The sequence below is a fragment of the Neolamprologus multifasciatus genome, chromosome 1 (assembly GCF_963576455.1).
Source record: "Neolamprologus multifasciatus chromosome 1, fNeoMul1.2, whole genome shotgun sequence".
Taxonomy (NCBI): Eukaryota; Metazoa; Chordata; class Actinopteri; order Cichliformes; family Cichlidae; genus Neolamprologus; species Neolamprologus multifasciatus.
Genome location: NC_140439.1, coordinates 16,526,516 through 16,546,958, shown reverse-complemented (window position 1 = coordinate 16,546,958; position 20,443 = coordinate 16,526,516). Strand labels below are relative to the sequence as shown.

Sequence of the window (20,443 nt, the reverse complement as noted above, 5' to 3'; positions counted from 1 at the left end):
TGCAAACATTTGCACTGTTATCAGTATTTGCACACTATTTTATATTATTTTTTGACAATCTTTAAAGTCATTATTCAATACATTGTTATTATTAAATAAATATCGTCAAATAATCGAGATCTCAATTTCAGTGAAAATAATCGTGATTATCATTTTTGCCATAATCGAGCAGCCCTACTTTGTAACATTAAAAAAACAATGAGGTGATAATATTGTTTCCTAACTGGTAAATAAAAGGTTTGGATGGTTACTATAAGGCAGCACCTGATGTTTTAAAACTGGAAGAAGTTCACAAATATTACTGGAAACAGAACCCTTAACTATAAGTACGCTCAACTCAAAAATTAAGTGTACACTTCTCGCCTTAAGTGGCTGCCATATTGCCCAGTGTAAGGGCCCATTATGTTTGCTATGAAAAGAGCCATTTTTAACCAATTCTCAACCCCCAAAATCTATAAAACCAAAAAAGATATTTGGCCATGAATTACATTTGTGTGTTTTCACAGATATATTGTAATGTTTTCGGGCATGTAAATTTCAATCAGGAACCTCAGAAACACACTTAGGGTTGAGGAAGTTAATGATGTGTTTGTTTCATATCAAAATGTGAAGAGACAGCATGAAAGCAACAGGTGTTATTGCGTTATATCAGAACGCAGCTTCAGAATGGCCTTAATGAAGTTAACCACTAACCGGCCTGAGACGCCGTACGTCCGGCCCCCACCCATACACATCTGGGTGTTAAAATTTGGCGACCAGCTCAGGGTGATCAGCTGGGATCTCAGAGATGGAGTGATTAAACCACTGCTAACCAAAAGAAATAAGATGGCAGCCATCAATGGTGGTGGTGGTGAAACGTGGAAGCCCTATGAGGAAGACTTTGAGAAGGCCACGGTCACCGTCAGTGTGAAAATCAGAGGAAAACAAATTCTTGACATTAAAAAAAGAGAATAAAAAAAATATGTATATAGTTCCTTTATTTTGTTCATACGGATTAAAATGTTCAAATATGCAAAATTATATTTTATAAAGAATTGTTTTTAATTAATTTTATTTATATATATTTATACTTTTTTATTACTTGTTATTTTATAACAAGTAATATATATATATATATATATATATATATATATATATATATATATATATATATGATATTTAAAAGTTATAGTCTCAAGTGTATTCCTGTGCTAAGTGTTTATTTTTAAAAAAAAATCTATTAAATAGCTGGAAATGCATAAAACTGCCGTGTTTATTAAATGAAACAGAAAGCATGTTTAATAAAACACTCTTTAATCCTTAAGGATGTACAGAGCTTAACAGACTTTTTAAGCACTTAAACATTCCATAAAGAACATTCCTCCACTAGGTCAACAACTGCCTATCTGTATGGTCAGCATCATATGCTACGGTTTTTAATTTATTTTTTATTTTTTAGAAGGCTAAAAGGTTATATATGTTTTTCAGTTTAAACAGTAATAACACACCTAGAAATGAAGATCACAGCTTAATATTATATTTTGTAGGTATTAAAGGGGGCAGGTCCATAAACAATATTTCATTCGGTACCTTTGAAGAAGCCAACAAATTCATTTCATTATTCATTTTAACATTCCTGCTGTTTTAATGCTTTAATTGCTGTTTTATTCAAATAATTATTGAAGTGCAGAAGTCAAGACCAAATTACCATTTGGTAATTAGGAATGCTAAGTTACTTAATTCCTATTAAATTGGCTGTCAGTGAGGACTGGCACATTCAAATTTACATAACCAAACTCCAAAACTCAAATGAGGCAGTGGCAGAGGAACACAGAGTGGCGGAGTTTGAAATATTACTCTTTTTGGGTCACAAAATAAACTTATATTTTATTTATTATAATATATTATATATATATATTATAATATTTTCATGCGAGAATGGTGCTGTGTAAACTTCAAATATCTGCTTGATTTATCAAGACATCACATATTTGTATAAGTGCTTTAACGTTTTCGGTGATGTATGGAGAGAGAGATATGGATTTCATTGTGTTTTCTTACTACAGAGCCATATCTTAAACTTAGCTAGCTTTTTACGCTTGGAGGAATAAAAATGACACCTGAAAAGCGATGTTTGTGTAAGAAAATACATTTAAATGCATAGCCTATGTGTGAGTAAATGACCAAAATAGAGACCTAACTGACAAATGGCAAAATTTGTCAGGACTAGTCTGCACTAACTAATATTTTTACAACAATTGTTAGTGCACTGTATGAGATTTTCTATGCTGGAAGGCAATACAACTGCTGAATAAGTTTACTTTTATTGTTTATAACTTCTAAGTATTCTGGATTGTTTTATGTATATACTCGGGATTTTACATCATAAAAAAACAACTTATTTGTTTTAAAACTAACTATAAACAGTTTGAATGATGCATTTCTCATGCAGATATGAATTCATAGCTGCGATAGAATATGAGGCAAAACAACAACCGGTAGAACATTTCCAAAGTTTCAGTGTTAACAGCCCAAGTTTGGTCTCTATCGGCAGGGAAGATTACAAAGTCACATGGAGTCCAAACAATGAAGTGACAGCTGTTCGCCCCTGTGAGATATAGGTTGCAACATCACATTAGAAAGGTATAGTAATCATCCACAACAAAGGATTCAGAAAGTTTATTTATGCAGGTCCATATGACAGAGAATGTGCTGCATCTTTTAATTTTAATTTATATTTAATTGTGTTGCAGTTTGCATTGTTTTGTGTTGTTTCACTTTAAATTTGTTTAAAAGGAAAAAGCTGAAAATTTAAATAGTTAAAAGTTTAAATGTAAATAGTTGGTTTTTGTATTATATGATTTATTTATTACATTTTATGTGGAGTGAATAAATAAAAGTATATTTACGGTGGCCGCTAGGGACAAAGCACGTACAAACTCCATAGCACGTACAAACTCCAAAACACGTTCAAACTCCATAGCACGTACAGACTCAAGAGCACGTTCAAACTCCGAAGCACGTAAAAACTCCATAGCACATACAAACTCCAAAGCACGTAAAAACTCCGAAGCACGTAAAAACTCCATAGCACGTAAAAACTCCGAAGCACGTTAAAACTCTGAAGCACGTAAAAACTCCATAACACGTACAAACTCCAAAGCACGTAAAAATTCCAAAACATGTACAAAACACAACAGAAGTGCTCCAGGATGCTAGGCGCAATGTTGAGCTTTTTTTACCTAGTGGCTACACAAGCCAGGAAGTACAGGAAGTACCAACAACCGGATTTGGTATGTGGTAGTAACAGGTAAATGAACTTTTTTTTAAAAAATTATTTGAATATATGAGTGCTTGTGTATAAATACACAAACAATACACATATGCTTTGAATTGTGTAATTTAAGTGATCTAGGTAGCTCTGTTTTCCAAGTTCAGTTAACGCTAGAAATGTGTTTTGGAGTTTGTACGTGCTTTTTGGAGTTTGTACGTGCTTTGTCTCTAGGGGCCACCGTATATATTTATATATAAACATATATAAATAAAACCATGTTGTTGATGATTTTTACATTAGTAATTCCTTTTGTACATAATTTCATATTGTTGTTAATAATAAATTAATTAAAGCAACAAAACAACCTGAAGAGCTGGTTGGGAGTAGTGATGTGCGATACCACTGATTTCCTTTCCGATCCGATACCAAGTAATATTCAGGGTGGTATCGACGATATTGATCCGATACCGATACTTTGTACAAAAACGTATTTTATTTATTGTATGTCAAATTATAGTATCATAATGATTAGAAGACATCAGATTGCTTGTTCTTATTATTTAATAATGCAGAGTTCATCATATAGAAATAAAAAAAAAAGTGGTGCGCTATTTTAACACCTTGCCTGCCTGCAGCACTAAAGGACTCCGTGAGAGATGTCTGTCTCGCTCTAGCAGCACCTGTCCCTGTCCTCCTTTTCAGGTCGCCTCAACATATGCTCGTCATATTATGTGATATGATTACCGAATTTCAGTGCACCTCCCGAAAATCTCCCGGTAGCCACCATTCTCCCGAGTTTTTTCAGATTTTTCACCCGGACAACAAAATTGAAAAACCATATCGCAGAATTTATAGCGCGGCCCAGCTAATTCCAGTTTCCAACAATGGCTACTACTACTGCAGCTACTTAGTTTTAATATTACTCTTATTTCTCTTGCTAGGTTGCAAAAAAACTTTTAACATATTTTCAGGTGAGAATGTAGCTGTGTAAACTTCAAATATCTGAGCCGATCAACACATCGTTTTCAAACCCCCGCGGTCTTTCGCTACTCGGGTTAAACATGATATATAAGTCACTTTGATAACTTAAAAATGTTATTGTTCAGCTTTTTCAGTGTTTTATTTGTTCGTGAGTAAATCGGTTTGGCTGAGATTAAAGTTATTAGATTAAATTAAATTCAATTTAACTTTATTAATCCCTCAGGTGGGTTTCCTCTGGGGTTTTCACACAGCTGAATAAACGTCAAACAGAAAACGGATTAAACAGAAGTGTGAGACGGTCGAGAGTTTAAGTCAGTGCCTGGTTATATTTTAGATAGCAAGGAGCAGACGGCAGAGTTTCAGTCCACCGAGGGAGCTCGTGATGTACTACCCGGCTTTCTTTAGACCGCGAAGGCCGGGTCCTCAGGTGGAAGCAGCCTCTGAATTTGGACACCCCCGCTGTTTCTAGGCCAGCCAATAATAACGGTGACATTTAACGTATTTTATCCGATAAATAAACCCTGAAAAATGTATTTATCACACACACACCCAACAGCCCTTTTGAATGTCTCCCTAGTATGGCCACAACACCTCACTCTTGGAGCATACATATATGCCACATATATCACAAACCACGTCTCAGCTGTTTGTGGAGGTAAAATACGTCCACACATGACTCCAATTACACTCAGCCATTGTTGTGGGTGCGCACTAGGGGTGGGTTTTTATAATCAATTTATCGATTAAAATTCTGGCTTGGATAACGTAAAATCGATTCATTAAAATCCTGAATTGATTTTTTAATATAAATTTATTTTGCCCGAAATGCCAGAATCTGTGGTGAAATCTCACAAAATTTCAACAACCACCAAACAGCTAAGACAGTAAATGAGAGCAGGAACACGGATTCTGCACAAAGACGTAAACACACAGCGCGGACCCGCAGATCAGAATCAGTTAGATGTCACCTTTCTCACAGTCGGGGCTGAAAGCCGACAGCTCGCTGATTCTGATCTGTCGGCGGGTCCGCGCTTTGTGTTTACGCCCTTTATGAGCTGATTCTAAAGCTGTTAGTTTGATGTCTCTCCAAACAATATTGACCGAACCAGCAGCAAAAGAAGATCCAAACTACGCGTCACATAAACATAGTCATGTTTGATGTTTGTCACTCTTACTTTTACTATTTTGCTTCGACCACGATGCACAGCTCTCTCGCTCTCCCCCCTCTCTCCGTACTGTTTTCTGCATTATTCGCTTGCTTGTTACGCACAAGTCTACCGTTGTTTACAGCGCTGTCAGCCGACGTTTTTTTTCATTTTATATACTTCCGAAAAGAAAACCTAATTTCTGCCGTTCAATACTGAACAAATTTTAATTTTTTTAAATTATGCAAAAAGCAAAACGCTTAGCCGTGTCTCTAATAAAGCCGCTGTAACTTCAGAGGTAATGTTCATGTGTTGATTAATGGTTTTCTTTCGTTTTTGATGTACTGCAGAATATTTTTATAAAATCCCAGGCCAGGAAAATCGCCTTCATGTTTTTCTGTGTTTCATCTTCAGCTACTTTGACACAAAGGCATCTGCTGTGACGCTTACACCTTTGATAATGTGTCAGCTTCCTTTTTATAGATACAAAAATATGTAAATGTACTGATCTGAATTATAATATTTCTGACTGTCAAAATTTCCCAGATTCGAATCAAATTGAATCGAATTAAATCGAATCGTGAATCGAATCGATTCGGGACCTTGGGAATTGGAATTGAATTGATTCTAGAAATCAGTGACGATACCCAGTCCTAGTGCACACGCCAAGGGGCTGCGAGACATTTATACAGCCGTATTTCGCACATGACTATGAAAGGCGGAAGAGGAAGTAGTTCCTTTGAATGTAGACAATCCGAATGTTATAGTTTCTTTCCACTGTGATCCTGTTAATGATAAACTACAAATAAGCTCTAAATTACTAAAATATCGATATTTTAATGTGAGAATCGATTCTAGAACATAAATGATTGGTATCGGAGGAATCGATATTTCAGGATTGATCCGCACATCATTAGTTGGGAGCCAAAAGATCCAGCTCCCTTTAGATCTTTCGGCTCCCATCACTAGCAGCATGGCCCTTTCTCAATTCTAAGTACGCGAGTACATACTCGCGTTCTCGGTGAGACCGGACTTGCCGAGAACGCACGGGAGTACGGACTTGCCGAGAACGCGAGCGAGGCCTTGCGATTTGTACAATTGGAACACCAGCGTACTTGATGATGTCACATGTCTGGAGTTTTTACTGCCGTCCCCTTTTAATTTAACTGTGAGTAATATGTTATGAAGCTTAACTTTAATCACAGCCAAACCGATTTACTCAGGAACAAATAACACACTGAAAGAAACCAAACTTAACATTTAGAAGTTATCTAAGTGACTTATATATCATGTTTAACCTCAGTAGCGAAATATCTATTAATAAAAATAGTGTACATGTATGCCTTAATAAAAACAAGCAAGTGAGATATTAGAACGCTTTTATTTTAATTTTAGTGGACACTCAATACAATAGACTGCTGCTGGGGTTTGGGGTTTGTTTAACCTGAGTAGCGAAAAGTAGTAATTTCTTCTGCTTTGGATAATTTCACGCTCTTCTATACACATTCCACATCAGTGCGATACACATTCTTCTCCACCCAAATCAACAATGCAGCCATATGATGGCACTTATCTTTGCCAATCGGGCACTCACAGGAGCTGAACCTCACTGACTGACCCTCAACATGCACGTACATTGAAAGAAAGTTAATGCTTACCCTAAACATTCTAACAAACACTTGCAGTGCTGCTGTGTGTACTGGCAACACTGTAGCTAGTCACCCGGCAGATAGATAATCTCAACTAGGCTAACATAACTAACTCTCCAAAAAACTCTGTTATGGAGATTTTCAATTTTGTTTACTTCCACTGTTTTAGCGGTGTTGTATGTGTGTTTTATTAAATACATTAGCCGGTACAAAATATATCATGTCAGCTGGCTAGCTTACTTCTAACTCACCTCAACCTTATAAATCTTCTTTTTCATGGATGCCTGGATACTACCCTTTATAATACTGGCCTGGGCTGGCGATCCTCATGGGTCGTCCTCCTCGGGAGGTCCTTATAAATATGTTTATTTTCCATGTGTAGTAGTGTTTTGTTGTTTTCTCTGCTTTCCCCCGTCTCTGTGTGTGTGGTTATTTGTGTTTATGCTTCCGGATGTTTTGGATCTAATACAATTATTTAAATATGTTTTGGAGTCTGATTCACTTTCACATTTTTCCTCTCTTTTCTTTTATACATAAAGAATGAACTCGTAAGCTGTACAGACAAGAATACTCGTGATTGAATTTGAATTGAATTGAAATTTTTATTTCAGTTATTTCACAACAACAACAGATTATAATTGCCCCAGTTGTTCAACACATGCAGTGTGATGGAGTGGATGACATCTACTTTGTGATCCTGAGACACAAAAAAAAAAACAAGATGGGTTAGTCGGACAAAAGTTTTTTAACTCTTGAAAGGATGGTAAATTTAGGAATACTGTGATTACTATGAGGGAGGATATACAGATAGCAGCGGGTGCTAATCTTGAAGTACTCTGGATTGAAAAGTCTATTTAATAATAATATATAATAAACCGGCATTATCTGAGTAATTTTCAGGGAATATATTATGAGCTTCATATGATTTTCATACCTCACTCATGAACAGGGTGGAAAAGTCCATTTTCAGCCCTCCAATACTGAAAATCAATCCTGGTGGATGAAGAGAAACACAGAATAAGAAGAGAAGCTTAATCCAGAAGAAAAGCACGTAGTACTACCACAAGGCCAGCAGGAGGACCAAAAGTCCCGATGCCTTGATGGCTCTAAAGAGACCTCTGCTGCTGTCACTACTGTAGTCAACAAAATCATTGTTATTGTAGTCCACAGTGTCACAGTCCACAGTGTTGTATTCAACTGTGTCTCTGTCAATATTGTCAGTGACTGGACGGAGACGGGGCCGTCGCCTTTTGAAAACTCTGCACAGAAAAAACAAAATCATGTAAGAAAAAATGTACATGGAAGAACAAATGGATTATGATTACAAAACATGCATCTATGTCAGTGGATGACAGCAAAGAACATGTAGACCAATACTAACCTGTGTAAAGTCTCCTTGTAGGAGATTAAGGGCTCTCCTTGGCTGCCGTAATAGCCGTTAGGACACCAGAGCCAAACATTAGCGGGCATCGTTCTAGCTTATAATCAACAGCGGATCCGGGTCGGATGATCTGGGAAACGACCGGATCCAAATGAAGTTCCAGACTCGCTGTGCAAGTGGACTCTGATCCGGACTCGGTTCGCGGATCTGTTAAAGAGCCTGTAATGTCTTCTTTATTTTGGTAAAACACATTAGTCCTACGCCAACTAAAATATCTTTATTGTTATATTTGTTGCCATTTCTGCTATCCTCTTGCAGGGCTCTAGAGTGCGACCAATTTGGTCGCAAATGCGACTAAAAAAAATATTATCAAAGGATTGATCTTAAGTGTGCCGTATTTTCCAAAAAACACGGTAATAACGACAGCCCTAGCATGCGCTATCAAAATAGTGCTTTGTTGTGTATCTGACGGACGAAAGGTAAGCCAGTTCCACACCACTGAAGTTGCACCATTTTTACAAACCAATTCTGGTTCATCCGTTTCATTCTTCTTCATTCAACGATCTACTTTCGCTCCTCTCATTCTGCGTCGCCGCCATGTGCGTATGTAAACAAAGGCACTGGGCATGCGCGTTTTACCCATATTCTATCGCGATATTTCATTTTCTTATCATTGCCCAACATTACACCCGTATTATCGTGAACGGTATGATATGGCCCAGCCCTACCCTGGAGTGTGTCACCGGTTTATGTTAAATTGTTATTTCTCTTCTTCTTTCTTTTGTTTATTTTTCTACAGTTTATTTTCTATTCATTGCAACTGAGAAATAATACTTACCTCTTTAGCATTTATGGAGCCTCACGTCTTCAAAGGGATAGAAGGGATGATATCATTCACGAGGGAACATTTGACATATGTTTCATATATTCTATACCAACAAGTCATTTACAGTAGAATAAATATGAACAGACAATCACTTTTTGGTACAACACCGGTCCAGAGTCATTTTGCTATCCAGGCTGGGCTGGATCACCCAAAGGGCATGCTGGACACTTGCCCAGGGGGCCATGCACAGTTGGGGGCTCATCCAAGAGATTAATGACAAAAAGATTAGAATTATCTCAAATATTAGATGTTGAAAAACTATTATCAAAACATAGAGATATAATTTTTTTCTTAACACTTACATAATTGGTAGAATACCATAATGTGTATTCCACGTGCACCTTTCTGCCCTTCACTGCATAGGCTGATGGTCTCCCTCAGAGTCAGTTTGCTGGTGGATATGATATTTCCAACATGAATGAAGCAGCCAAGACAGGAAACGGCAAAAATAGGGAGGTGTAACTTTTATAAAACTGCCATTTTTATTCAATCAATTCAGGATGAAAACATTGACATTGACATTACAGTTTCTGAGATCTTCTGTGTGATGATGATATGCGAGCTATTCCAGAGGTTAGCAACTCACAATATGACCTCAAAGTCTGACCAAATTTAAATGAAGGAGCCAGGCTGCCCTCATCAGTACACACCCTGCTGCACCTCACTACCATAGAAGCAAAAATCCAGGAAATATTTCTGTTTTACCTACATTATTAGTTTATTTCTCACTTTTGTTTTTAAACAAGAAAAAAGTGCATTTTATTAGTGGACACATCCCAAATGTACTTTTTTGTGATAAAAGCTTCCTTTGTTCTACTTCATTGTTGTTTCATCCAAGAGTGGGACTGTGGTACTGTCGGGAGGTGCTGAAATAAGGAAAAAGAGGAGGAAATCGTCAGGGGAGAAGACAGAGAATGAGAGAGGAAGAAGACGACAACGGCCATGTTCATGTTCGAATGTGTGCTAAAACTGACATTAAACATTATTTTCATTTTAAAGTACATGAAAAACAAAGGTTGAATTATATTTAATACAAGGTACTTTAGAAGTTTTAGTTAAATACTACTGTTATGGTTTCATTTCATTCAAGCTATTCTGTGTACATGTATGCACACATTGCAGTATGATATGTCTGATTACTGAAGAAAAAAGCAAAAACAAATAAGTCTGATCCTCCAAACATGGTGGTTAGGGTTTCCTGTGTTTCTCTGTTTCTTCCTCTCTATGTGTTTGATTATTGTTTGTTTGAAATTGTTCTTAAACTCTGAAATATGAGAGTATATTCTTTAAAGGTGTATACCTCACAGGAGGCTGTAGGGGGAGCTGCTTATTCAGATGTCCTCATATTGCACAAAAGACTTATTGGCAGACATCTCTCCAATTATCACCAGGATACAAGTTTGCATGTATCACTGGTTGACTTGGCTTCATAAGACAGTGCTGTCTCCTCCCAGCATCCACAGCCAGTTTGGAGGGTTGTAGTACATCAACCAGACGTCCTTCCACCTCCACCTCTTCAATTTGATGGCTTCAGGCTTGAGCCCACCATCTAATACTACGCATCTACAACAAAAGGGGGATTATTTCTTTTTTACTGTTACATGAAAGTATGAAAATCATTTCCAAAAGGCTGTTAAGTAACCAGTATGCTGAAAGTTATGCCTCAGTGATAAATGTAACGATGAACAGAATCAACCATCTGAGATTTCCCTCATCCCTGGATGATTGATGCACATGCTCTTTCATGTTCCCTTCTCAGGCTGCATCTGGATTTGTTTGACATCTGACAAAAACAAACCAGAATTAAGACTCATTAGTTTTGTGATTTAGAATATTAAATAGTAAACTTTTGAACAAGTGTTCCCTCTAGTGGGCACTTTGGCTGAAGCTGTGTTGTGATGTATAAAAGTCAGATAAACCTGTAAATACCTTTAATTATCTGATACTGATTTTCAGTCAGTTGTTAATCAATAATGTAATTAATAATCAAAATTACTTTGTATAAGAAACAGTGAGTCCAGTGTAATTCATCTTTTCCATTTGTAATCTCTTCTAAGAATGAGGCCTTGATGAAAATGATTACCTTCACATCATCTATGACAAAACAACAATGGCATCATCCCTGTGTCTGCTTCACTGTAACAAAAACAGCAAGTAGGAAAGACTGAAGCCACTATCTCATGTATGCCACCTCACACAGATTTCTGTGGTTAGGAAGTTGTGTATTTAATCATCTGTAAATGTGTGGTAAGATTAGTGATCACATCCAAGCATCCGGTTATTTACTACATCAGAGTGCAAAGATTCACTGCTGTTAAGTCACTTCTGTAGTTGGCGTTGATGTCAAACATCTGCATGTGTTGTTGTTTTGATTCAGAAGTCTGGGCCTCTGTTTCTCTCCTCATTGATTTTTGAAGTAATGCATTTTCTGCCTGCATGTTTTTGCATAACATGGATTTTTTTTTTTTTTTTGAAAACTTCAAAAACAATTCATGTTTAATTTCATTTAAGTTTTTTTATTTAAAAAATGTTACAAAAACACACCTGCTGTCCTTTTTTCAGGTAGAGTGCTCTGATGTGGTAGATTGAACGAAGCAATTACTACTGTGAGTCACACTGTTAGTAATAGTTGTGACCATTTTTGTTCTTCCTTCCTGTTGTATTAGATTTAAACGTTGGTGTAAACAACTTTAACAACAGCTTCAAAAACATCTGTGTCACTGACATATTATAACAAGGACTTTATTTTCTTTTGAAACAGTGAACAATTAACGCTGATCATGTCTTGTTTACAGTTTAATTGGTGGATCTGTGGGTGACATTTATTGTCACCTAGTTAATATTTGAAGAAACCCATAACTGCACTCTGTTTAAAAGCTGATTTCTATGTCATGTGAACTAGTCACATAAACTCCTGTTAACTTCATTTGTTGATGCTGAACTGCAGACGCATACTTTGACTCATATTGATACACTTTATTGGTATTCTTTCCACTATTGTCGAGCGGCTTTACATAATATTCTTTGCACTACTGTACATGTATGTGTGTCTTTACTTGTATAAAGTTGTGTGTGACCCTAGTTTGTCCTTGTGCTCATGTTGGTTGTGTCTTTTCTCCTTCTCACCTTCTCTCAAGCTTACTTCTGCACCCTGATGCTCCTCAATCAGCTCTAATGGATCTTCTGGGTGAATGAGGCAAGTTGTGTAAAGCACTTTAAGTGTTTTTAGTAGAAGAGCACATGAAAGTTTACACAGCTGTGAGGTTGAGCTCTCCAACCACTTCCTAGAGAATATGACGGATACCATTAAAAAAGAATTTTCAGTGCCATGATTCGACTGTTACTGAGCCCCAAAAACAGAGCCAGATGGTGGGATTCGTGTTTTCAGTATTTGTTTTCAAAGTGCTGCTGGGAAGAGTGGGAGCTGGGTGGGCAGAAACTATGAGCTATATCAGGTATCATATAAGATAGTACTCGTAGGTGAGAAGATGGAGAATGGCTGCTTGGATAACTGTTCTGCTTTGCCTTACTTGGCATGCACTGGGTGATGATGGCGAGGGTGGTTATCAGTGGGCTGGCCGGGTTTCAAACCAAGCGTGTGGCAGTGGCGTAGAGGGGGAGGAGCTGAGTCTTCAGTGATTTTGGGGCTTTTTGGAGAGGCATGGCGTAGCTCATGAGTGTCCAACTCCAGGCCTTGAGGGCCGGTATCCTGCAGGTTTGAGACGTGTCCCTGATCCAGCACAGCTGATTTAAATGGCTAAATGACCTCCTCAACATGTCTTGAAGTTCTCCAGAGGCCTGGTAATGAACTAATCATTTCATTCAGGTGTCTTGACCCAGGTTGAGATCTAAAACCTGCAGGATACCGGCCCTCGAGGCCTGGAGTTGGACACCCCTGGCGTAGCTGCAAGCAGAATGGCAAAAACCTGCTGATAACTGGAAATTCCTCGAGACGGGAGAGGTAAGATTTCCAGATGAGTTATATAGTAGCAGGCATGTAGTTCTACAGAGAAGATAATATACAAAAGTTACTAAAAAGTAAACGCAGAGAAACGAGGACAAGAGACAGAGCCAATTTACTACCATGGCAGAAATACAAACTGGTGGAGATCTAGCACCACAGCTCCTACATGCACAGCCTCTTGATTTCACACTACCTGCAGATGTGAGTGGATGAGCTCAAGGAAGCAACTCCACACAGAGGTGGAGACCAGAACAAAGCTGCCTCAGACCGTCCGATCTGGCCCAGTCCCTGACTTTCACTCATTTAGAATTTATACATATCATGACTCAAAAGTCATGACAACTTACAGGAGGTGACACCATTAGTCAAGAAAAAGGAAAAGAAGCTTTGTTTTGAAATTAACAGAACTAAATAAAATGAGTGTAGAAGCTTGTTTCTGTTATCAATAAGTCCAAATTTGGGGTTATTAAATAAAAATTTCCAGTGAAATCTGCTAATTGATGAAGTTAAAAAACAAGATGCAATATGCTTAATGGTCTATCTCAGGGGTCAGCAAGCTTTAACACCCAAAGAGCCCTTTGGATGCGATTTCCACGCAAAAGAAAACACTGGGAGCCGCAAATACTTTTTGACATCTAAAATGAAGATAACAGTCTATATATTGTTTTTTTACCTTTATGCTTTGTGTGAACAACTAAGGTGTGTTGCTTATGAAATCCATGAACTGATATAGACAAAATTACATTTTCTCTATATTTCTCTATCATGACATAAACAAAATTGTAATTTTATTTAAATAATTTTTATTTTATTTATGTAATTAACACATTTTGAACTCTTAAAGAAATATAACAAAAGGAAAGACACCCAGCTGAACTAAAATGATCCATGTAGCAAACAAAAACTGTTGTGAGTCGCCACCCTTATATCGCCTTTGGGCTTTTGGAGCCTTGACCTGACTTTTAAAAAAATAATTGGAAAAACAGCACTATGCTGCTAAAAATTGAAAAACAGATATTTGCAAAATTCTGCCTAAATATGTATTTTACCTGGTTAATGAGTGTGGCGGGGCATGGTCCGCAGCGCCGCTGCAGGGGAGGCGGACGCACCTGAGCGGCACCCGCAATCACGCCTCGCCGCCTTAACGTCTGTCCCATCTATGCTGTTGTGTTGTTGTTGGTGTATGTCGGACTGTGAGCTGAAAAGCTACAGCCGGCTGTACAACAACTGTGTGTGAAAAGTGGTCAACAAAGAGATGCTGAAAAGCATGTTCATGGAAACATCGTAGAGTCTGCCGTGGTATGTTTACAATGGGACTTCTGCTCCTGAATCTCTGCGCACAGCGTCTGGAAATCGGGGCTGTACGAAGTCACTTTCATCTTTACGCAGGAATGTAAGCTGTCATCTGTGAGACGCGAGCGGTGTTTGTTTTTAACATAGTTCACGGTGGAGAATAGCTGCTGACATAATGTGGATCCGAAGATCGATAATTGGCCTACCTGGGGTTGAAAGTCTCGATAAATGCACGGCGTTTCGGCGGGTACACCTGCTTCCGTGAGTGTGACACTTGTTTTGAGCGATCAAAAAATAATTGAATATAATTTTATGTTTGTATTTCAATATCACAATAATTTTCCAATTTAGAACTACAAGTTTAAAAATTAACTAACATAAATAAAATACACTTCAGCTAATTATTTAAAAAAAAAAAAAAATTATTTTCCCAAGCCACACGGAGCCGCACTAAAAGGACTAAAGAGCCGCAGGTTGCCGACCCCTGGTCTATCTAGTGTCCCAACTACAAACACATGGTTAAACCTGAAGTTACCTCACTAAACCTCAAAGCCTGCATCACAGTGAAGGCTTCTCATATCACAGCACATGCAACATGGACTTTACTTTCTTTACTTTTGGGAGTTTAAATGTTCATTTTCAAAATTGAAATCCTCTGGCCATAGTGTTATCACACTTGTTTAATATACTCTGACAATTAAGAATACCAAAAGACATGAAAAATATTTTCTTAAAATTTTATTCTTGTTGTTTTAAAAAATATCTCTAAATTTCCAGTGAAGACAATTTAGAGAATTTTTATGTTTTACAAGAAATTTAATTCAGTCCAAATGAGTTCCAATTGAGGGCCAATTCACAATAACACAGTGCTTAACAAAGTTAGTCGAACATCACCTAATGTAAGAATTACAGGTTTAAGAAATTTGGGGTGTTCTTATTTCTATGACAGGTGATGTAATAAATTTGTTAAGCACTGTATATGTAGAGTAAAAACCCTACAATATAAGAGAAGAAAAACCCCAACAATCAGATGATCCCCTTTGAGCAAGCACTTGGCAACAGTGGAGAGGAAAAACTCCCTTTTAACAGGAAGAAACCTCTGGCAGAGCCAGGCTCAGGGAGGGGCAAGCCCTCTGCCACGGCTGGTTGGGGGTGAGGTGAATCAGACTGCAAACATCTTAATCAGACATGTCTTACCTGGTGGGATGGACGTTCGCTGGAGAAAAAAACATGGGTTAAATTGACAATTTTTTTCAAATACAATTATTTAAATATGTGTTGCAGTCTGATTCACTTTCACATTTTTCCTCTCTTTTCTTTTATAGATGGAGTTCATGGGAAGCTAGTTATGCCAGCTTTCCATGAACTCGGAACTTGTACAAACAGGAATACTCACGATTGCCCCAGTTGTTCAACACATGCAGCGTAATGGAGCGGATGACGTCTACTTTGTCGTCCTGAGAGACAAAACAAAAACAAGATGGGTTAGTTGCATAATAGTTTTCTTGACTCTTGAAAGGATGGTAAATTTAGGAATACTGTGATTATTATGAGGGCGGATATACAGATAGCAAGGGGAGCTAACCTCTAAATACTCTGGATAGAAAAGTCTATGTGCATGTGTCTAATGGCACAGTGTACTCACGGGTATCCTGAATGTTTGGAGTGGATCTCCATTTTGATCATAGACGAATGTTCCCAGGTGGACACCACTGTCGTCTAATGCTCTCTTTCCCTGAAAAGACAGAAATAAATACAGATAAAGTTGTTCTCTATATACAGTACACATATGTAAAATGCAACAGTTGAACAGTGGTGCAGTGGAAATCTGTGACTTACAAACACTGAAAACATCCTGGGAGCACTGGAGACCTTTCCAGATGGTGACACCATCTTAGAAATGTGACCCAGTGTCACATGACTGATGGCGATGCTGTGTGGCAGCTTAATTGTTAAATGTCCCTGGGAGCCCGCAAAACTCCAACACACTCCTGGGACCATGGGTGCTCGACCCTACAGAGAAAAAGAAACAAAAACAGAGTTCAGTTTGGACCGCTAGTGTTTGACTATTAAATCATGCAGATGTGTGAGATAGTATCTTGTTTTTTTGTGAAAGTAGATTATACCTGAATAACGACTCTTGGGCTTACACAGGGTGGTTTTGCGGGTATCAATGTAAGCCCCCACAGCTTCAATCCAGTCTTTTCTGAAAGGTAGGATGCTGAAGACTGTTCTTTAACAATCTTTGCTCCTGTAGACAAAAACACAGAGTGAGAAAGGAATCGCAAAACAACAACAAAGAAATTCTTACGTGAATTCTGATCCGATTTCATGTCTTACCCAGTTCCTCCAGAGCAAAGTTGGGCATCCTGTCCCCAACTGGAAGAAGGAAGTCAATTCTTTTTCCTAAGTCCATTAACTCCCTTTGCAGCTCTTGTACCTTCCTTTCCACCTGTTTATGTCCATTCATTAAGTAATGCAATTGAGAAGAACCATTCATGTTATAATATATATATAATAATAAACTGTTATTATCTGATTAATCTTCAGGGAATATATTATGAGCCTCATATGTTTTTCATACCTCACTCATGAACGGGGTGGAAAAGTCCATTTTCTGCCCTCCAATACTGAAAATCAATCCTGGTGGATGAAGAGAAACACAGGATAAGACGAGAAGCTTAATCCAGAAGAAAAGCACGTAGTACTAGAAAGACTGTAATTGTTTGTGGAAGGAGATCATTTACCAAAACACAAGGCCAGCATGAGGACCAAAAGTCCCAATGCCTTGATGGCTCTAAAATGACCTCTGCTGCTGCCACTGCTGTAGTCAACAAAATCATTGTTATTGTAGTCCACAGTGTCACAGTCCACAGTGTTGTATTCAACTGTGTCTCTGTCAATATTGTCAGGGACTGGACGGAGACGGGGCCGTCGCCTTTTGAAAACTCTGCACAGAAAAAACAAAATCATGTAAGAAAAAATGTACATGGAAGAACAAATGGATTATGATTACAAAACATGCATCTATGTCAGTGGATGACAACAAAGAACATGTAGACCAGCACTAACCTGTATAAAGTCTCCTTGTAGGAGATTAACGGCTCTCCTTGGCTGCCGTAATAGCCGTTAGACTGAAGTCTTTGGCTTCTTCTCAACATGGCTGTAAAATGAAAGGGAAACATGGGGTTAAGTGAGTCTCTAACACAAAGCTTATCAGACTTCATAACTATGATTTGAGCATGTTTCCATCAGAAGCAACTCTGTACAAATCAGTGCAAATTCTCTTATATATAAACTTCACGGTGCCAGCTTGTTTTGTTTTTAATGAACAGAATAATATTTGAATCACACTCATTTATGAAATCCGCTCTTAATAAAGAACTTTATTTTCCCAGTGTCTTCAAAAACATAGCATCATATTGTTATGATTTATATCATAGCAACAGATCACAACATTTTCTTGCTTTTCTTGCAAAAAATCTCTTTCAAATGTCAGTTTGTTTGTTCACAATGTAGTTTTTAAAATTCAGAAAAAGAGGAAATCACCAAAGCGGTAAAGACTCAAAGCAACTAAATGAATTTGGCCCAAAATCCTGTCAAAAGGTTTTAAGAATTAAAAACTCTTTGTTTTTATAGTTAATATACAAAAGGAAATCAATATTTATCAGACAAGCTGCGTCTAACAGGTAAGCAGTAAAATCACCTTTACAGTAGAATGCACTAAAAAGTGCTTTTCTGACATAATCAACTGGATATCATTTTTAAAATGTTCAGATTTGAAACACATATATTAAATGTAAGATGTGAAGATAAAACATGTCGATTTTTAGTCTAAAGATTGCACTTACCTTCACTTAAAACGAAAGTTGAAGAAACTGAATCACTAAGTGTGCTTTTCTGTAAATTTGGACGTTTAGCGCTTCTCACTGAACTCATCTGAACCAGAAAATTTAGGTGCAGAAGAAAAATTTCAAACCGCAGCTTTTTCAGTTACGTTACAAACAGATACATGCACAAATCGAATATGACGCACGCGCGTTCCACAAGAGCAGCACTTCGTGTGCGCACGCGCAAAGGTGTGAGAGTAGTTCTGGGGTTTTTTTAAATGAAATTTGCTCTCAATTAAATAACTTTTCCTTCTCAGTCCCTTTATAAACACCGCATCATATTGTCCAAATTCATAAAGCACAACACATGCGCTCACGAGCACATGTGCAAAGGTGTGTTGCAGTGAATGAAGAAAACTTTTCCATGTTCACTGTCACTAATTTGTTTGATTTTGCTGTGAGAAAATTGTGACGTATATGAGAATGAGGGAAGACCACGGTCATTTAAATACGGTATTAAAGTGTAATGAAACTGTTTCTCAGAGGGAAAGTGTGATTTTAGGACACTCGAGCCAAACATTAGCGGGCATCCTTCTAGCTTAACAGCGGATCCGGGTCGGATGACCTGGGAAGCGACCGATCCAAATCGATCCAAAGGTTGCCGGTTCGAGCCCCGGCTCCGACAGTCTCGGTCGTTGTGTCTTTGGGCAAGACACTTCACCTACCACGTACTGGTGATGGCCAGAGGGGCCGATGGTGCGATATGGCAGCCTCGCCTCTGTCAGTCTGCCCCAGGACAGCTGTGGCTACAACTGTAGCTTGCCTCCACCAGTGTGTGAATGTGAGAGTGAATGAATAGTGGAATTGTAAAGTGCTTTGAGGGTCTTGAATAGCGCTATATAAATGCAATCCATTATTATTATTTAAACCAACTGTTAACTGGTATTTTGTAAATATAACCATAAACGCGAATTCACTGTGTGATTGTGTAACTTTATTAGTAGGGTCCTCCTGAAATGCACCAACAACATTGAGAGTAACATCCTCCTCTCTGCTTCTTGACGCTCTCCGGTCGCTATGGTAACGCGGAAATAGTTCTTTCACAATAAGACACACGGCTACAACACCGGAAAAGACCCAGGGAACCCGACTTCACGATTAAAAACCCTGAAAACCATACACTTCACACCCGAGCCTCAAACGGGTCCGGGTGTTGCGGACCGCTCCAATCTAGCCGTACGCCACTAGATTGATTGACAATGGTCTACAGCAATCAGAACGCACAAAACAATTTGCTGTTTAAAAAAAAAAAACACAGATTTCTGTGGTTAGGAAGTTGTGTATTTAATCATCTGTAAATGTGTGGTAAGATTAGTGATCACATCCAAGCATCCGGTTATTTACTACATCAGAGTGCAAAGATTCACTGCTGTTAAGTCACTTCTGTAGTTGGCGTTGATGTCAAACATCTGCATGTGTTGTTGTTTTGATTCAGAAGTCTGGGCCTCTGTTTCTCTCCTCATTGATTTTTGAAGTAATGCATTTTCTGCCTGCATGTTTTTGCATAACATGGATTTTTTTTTTTTTTTTGAAAACTTCAAAAACAATTCATGTTTAATTTCATTTAAGTTTTTTTATTTAAAAAATGTTACAAAAACACACCTGCTGTCCTTTTTTCAGGTAGAGTGCTCTGATGTGGTAGATTGAACGAAGCAATTACTACTGTGAGTCACACTGTTAGTAATAGTTGTGACCATTTTTGTTCTTCCTTCCTGTTGTATTAGATTTAAACGTTGGTGTAAACAACTTTAACAACAGCTTCAAAAACATCTGTGTCACTGACATATTATAACAAGGACTTTATTTTCTTTTGAAACAGTGAACAATTAACGCTGATCATGTCTTGTTTACAGTTTAATTGGTGGATCTGTGGGTGACATTTATTGTCACCTAGTTAATATTTGAAGAAACCCATAACTGCACTCTGTTTAAAAGCTGATTTCTATGTCATGTGAACTAGTCACATAAACTCCTGTTAACTTCATTTGTTGATGCTGAACT

General features: G+C 37.9%; 1 protein-coding gene and 1 long non-coding RNA gene across 4 annotated transcripts; both read right to left on the bottom strand.

Moving 5' to 3' along the window:
- Positions 1 to 1,213: 1,213 nt before the first annotated feature.
- Positions 1,214 to 6,656, bottom strand: LOC146525537 (uncharacterized). Its single transcript, XR_014874115.1, has 2 exons — positions 4,868 to 6,656; positions 1,214 to 4,699 (listed from the first exon to the last, which is right to left on the bottom strand). It is a non-coding gene; the product is annotated as an uncharacterized LOC146525537 (long non-coding RNA).
- A 973-nt stretch (positions 6,657 to 7,629) lies between these two features.
- On the bottom strand, positions 7,630 to 18,594 carry LOC146525536 (sperm-associated antigen 4 protein-like). Of its 3 annotated transcripts, none has more exons than XM_085159663.1 (9): positions 18,404 to 18,594; positions 17,625 to 17,715; positions 17,300 to 17,502; positions 17,137 to 17,195; positions 16,893 to 17,004; positions 16,679 to 16,803; positions 16,392 to 16,565; positions 16,198 to 16,287; positions 7,630 to 7,725 (listed from the first exon to the last, which is right to left on the bottom strand). In XM_085159663.1, the coding sequence occupies exons 1-9, from the start codon at positions 18,489 to 18,491 to the stop codon at positions 7,645 to 7,647; spliced, it is 1,023 nt and encodes a 340-aa protein (XP_085015789.1). In that variant the 5' UTR covers positions 18,492 to 18,594; the 3' UTR covers positions 7,630 to 7,644. The 3 variants fall into 3 exon arrangements, with proteins under 3 accessions (XP_085015789.1, XP_085015799.1, XP_085015780.1); XM_085159673.1 differs by lacking the exon at positions 7,630 to 7,725 and adding an exon at positions 15,274 to 16,009 and having other exon boundaries at positions 16,893 to 17,028; positions 18,404 to 18,592; XM_085159654.1 differs by lacking the exon at positions 7,630 to 7,725 and adding an exon at positions 15,274 to 16,009 and having other exon boundaries at positions 18,404 to 18,591.
- Positions 18,595 to 20,443: the final 1,849 nt, after the last annotated feature.

Coding starts and splice junctions, on each gene's coding strand:
- LOC146525536 (XM_085159673.1), bottom strand. CDS start 18,491: ATGAGTTCAGTGAGAAGCGCTAAACGTCCAAATTTACAGAAAAGCACA. Junction 17,196..17,299: donor CATGCTGGCCTTGTGTTTTG/GTAAATGATCTC, acceptor TTCATCCACCAG/GATTGATTTTCAGTATTGGA. Junction 16,566..16,678: donor GCCCAAGAGTCGTTATTCAG/GTATAATCTACT, acceptor TTTTCTCTGTAG/GGTCGAGCACCCATGGTCCC.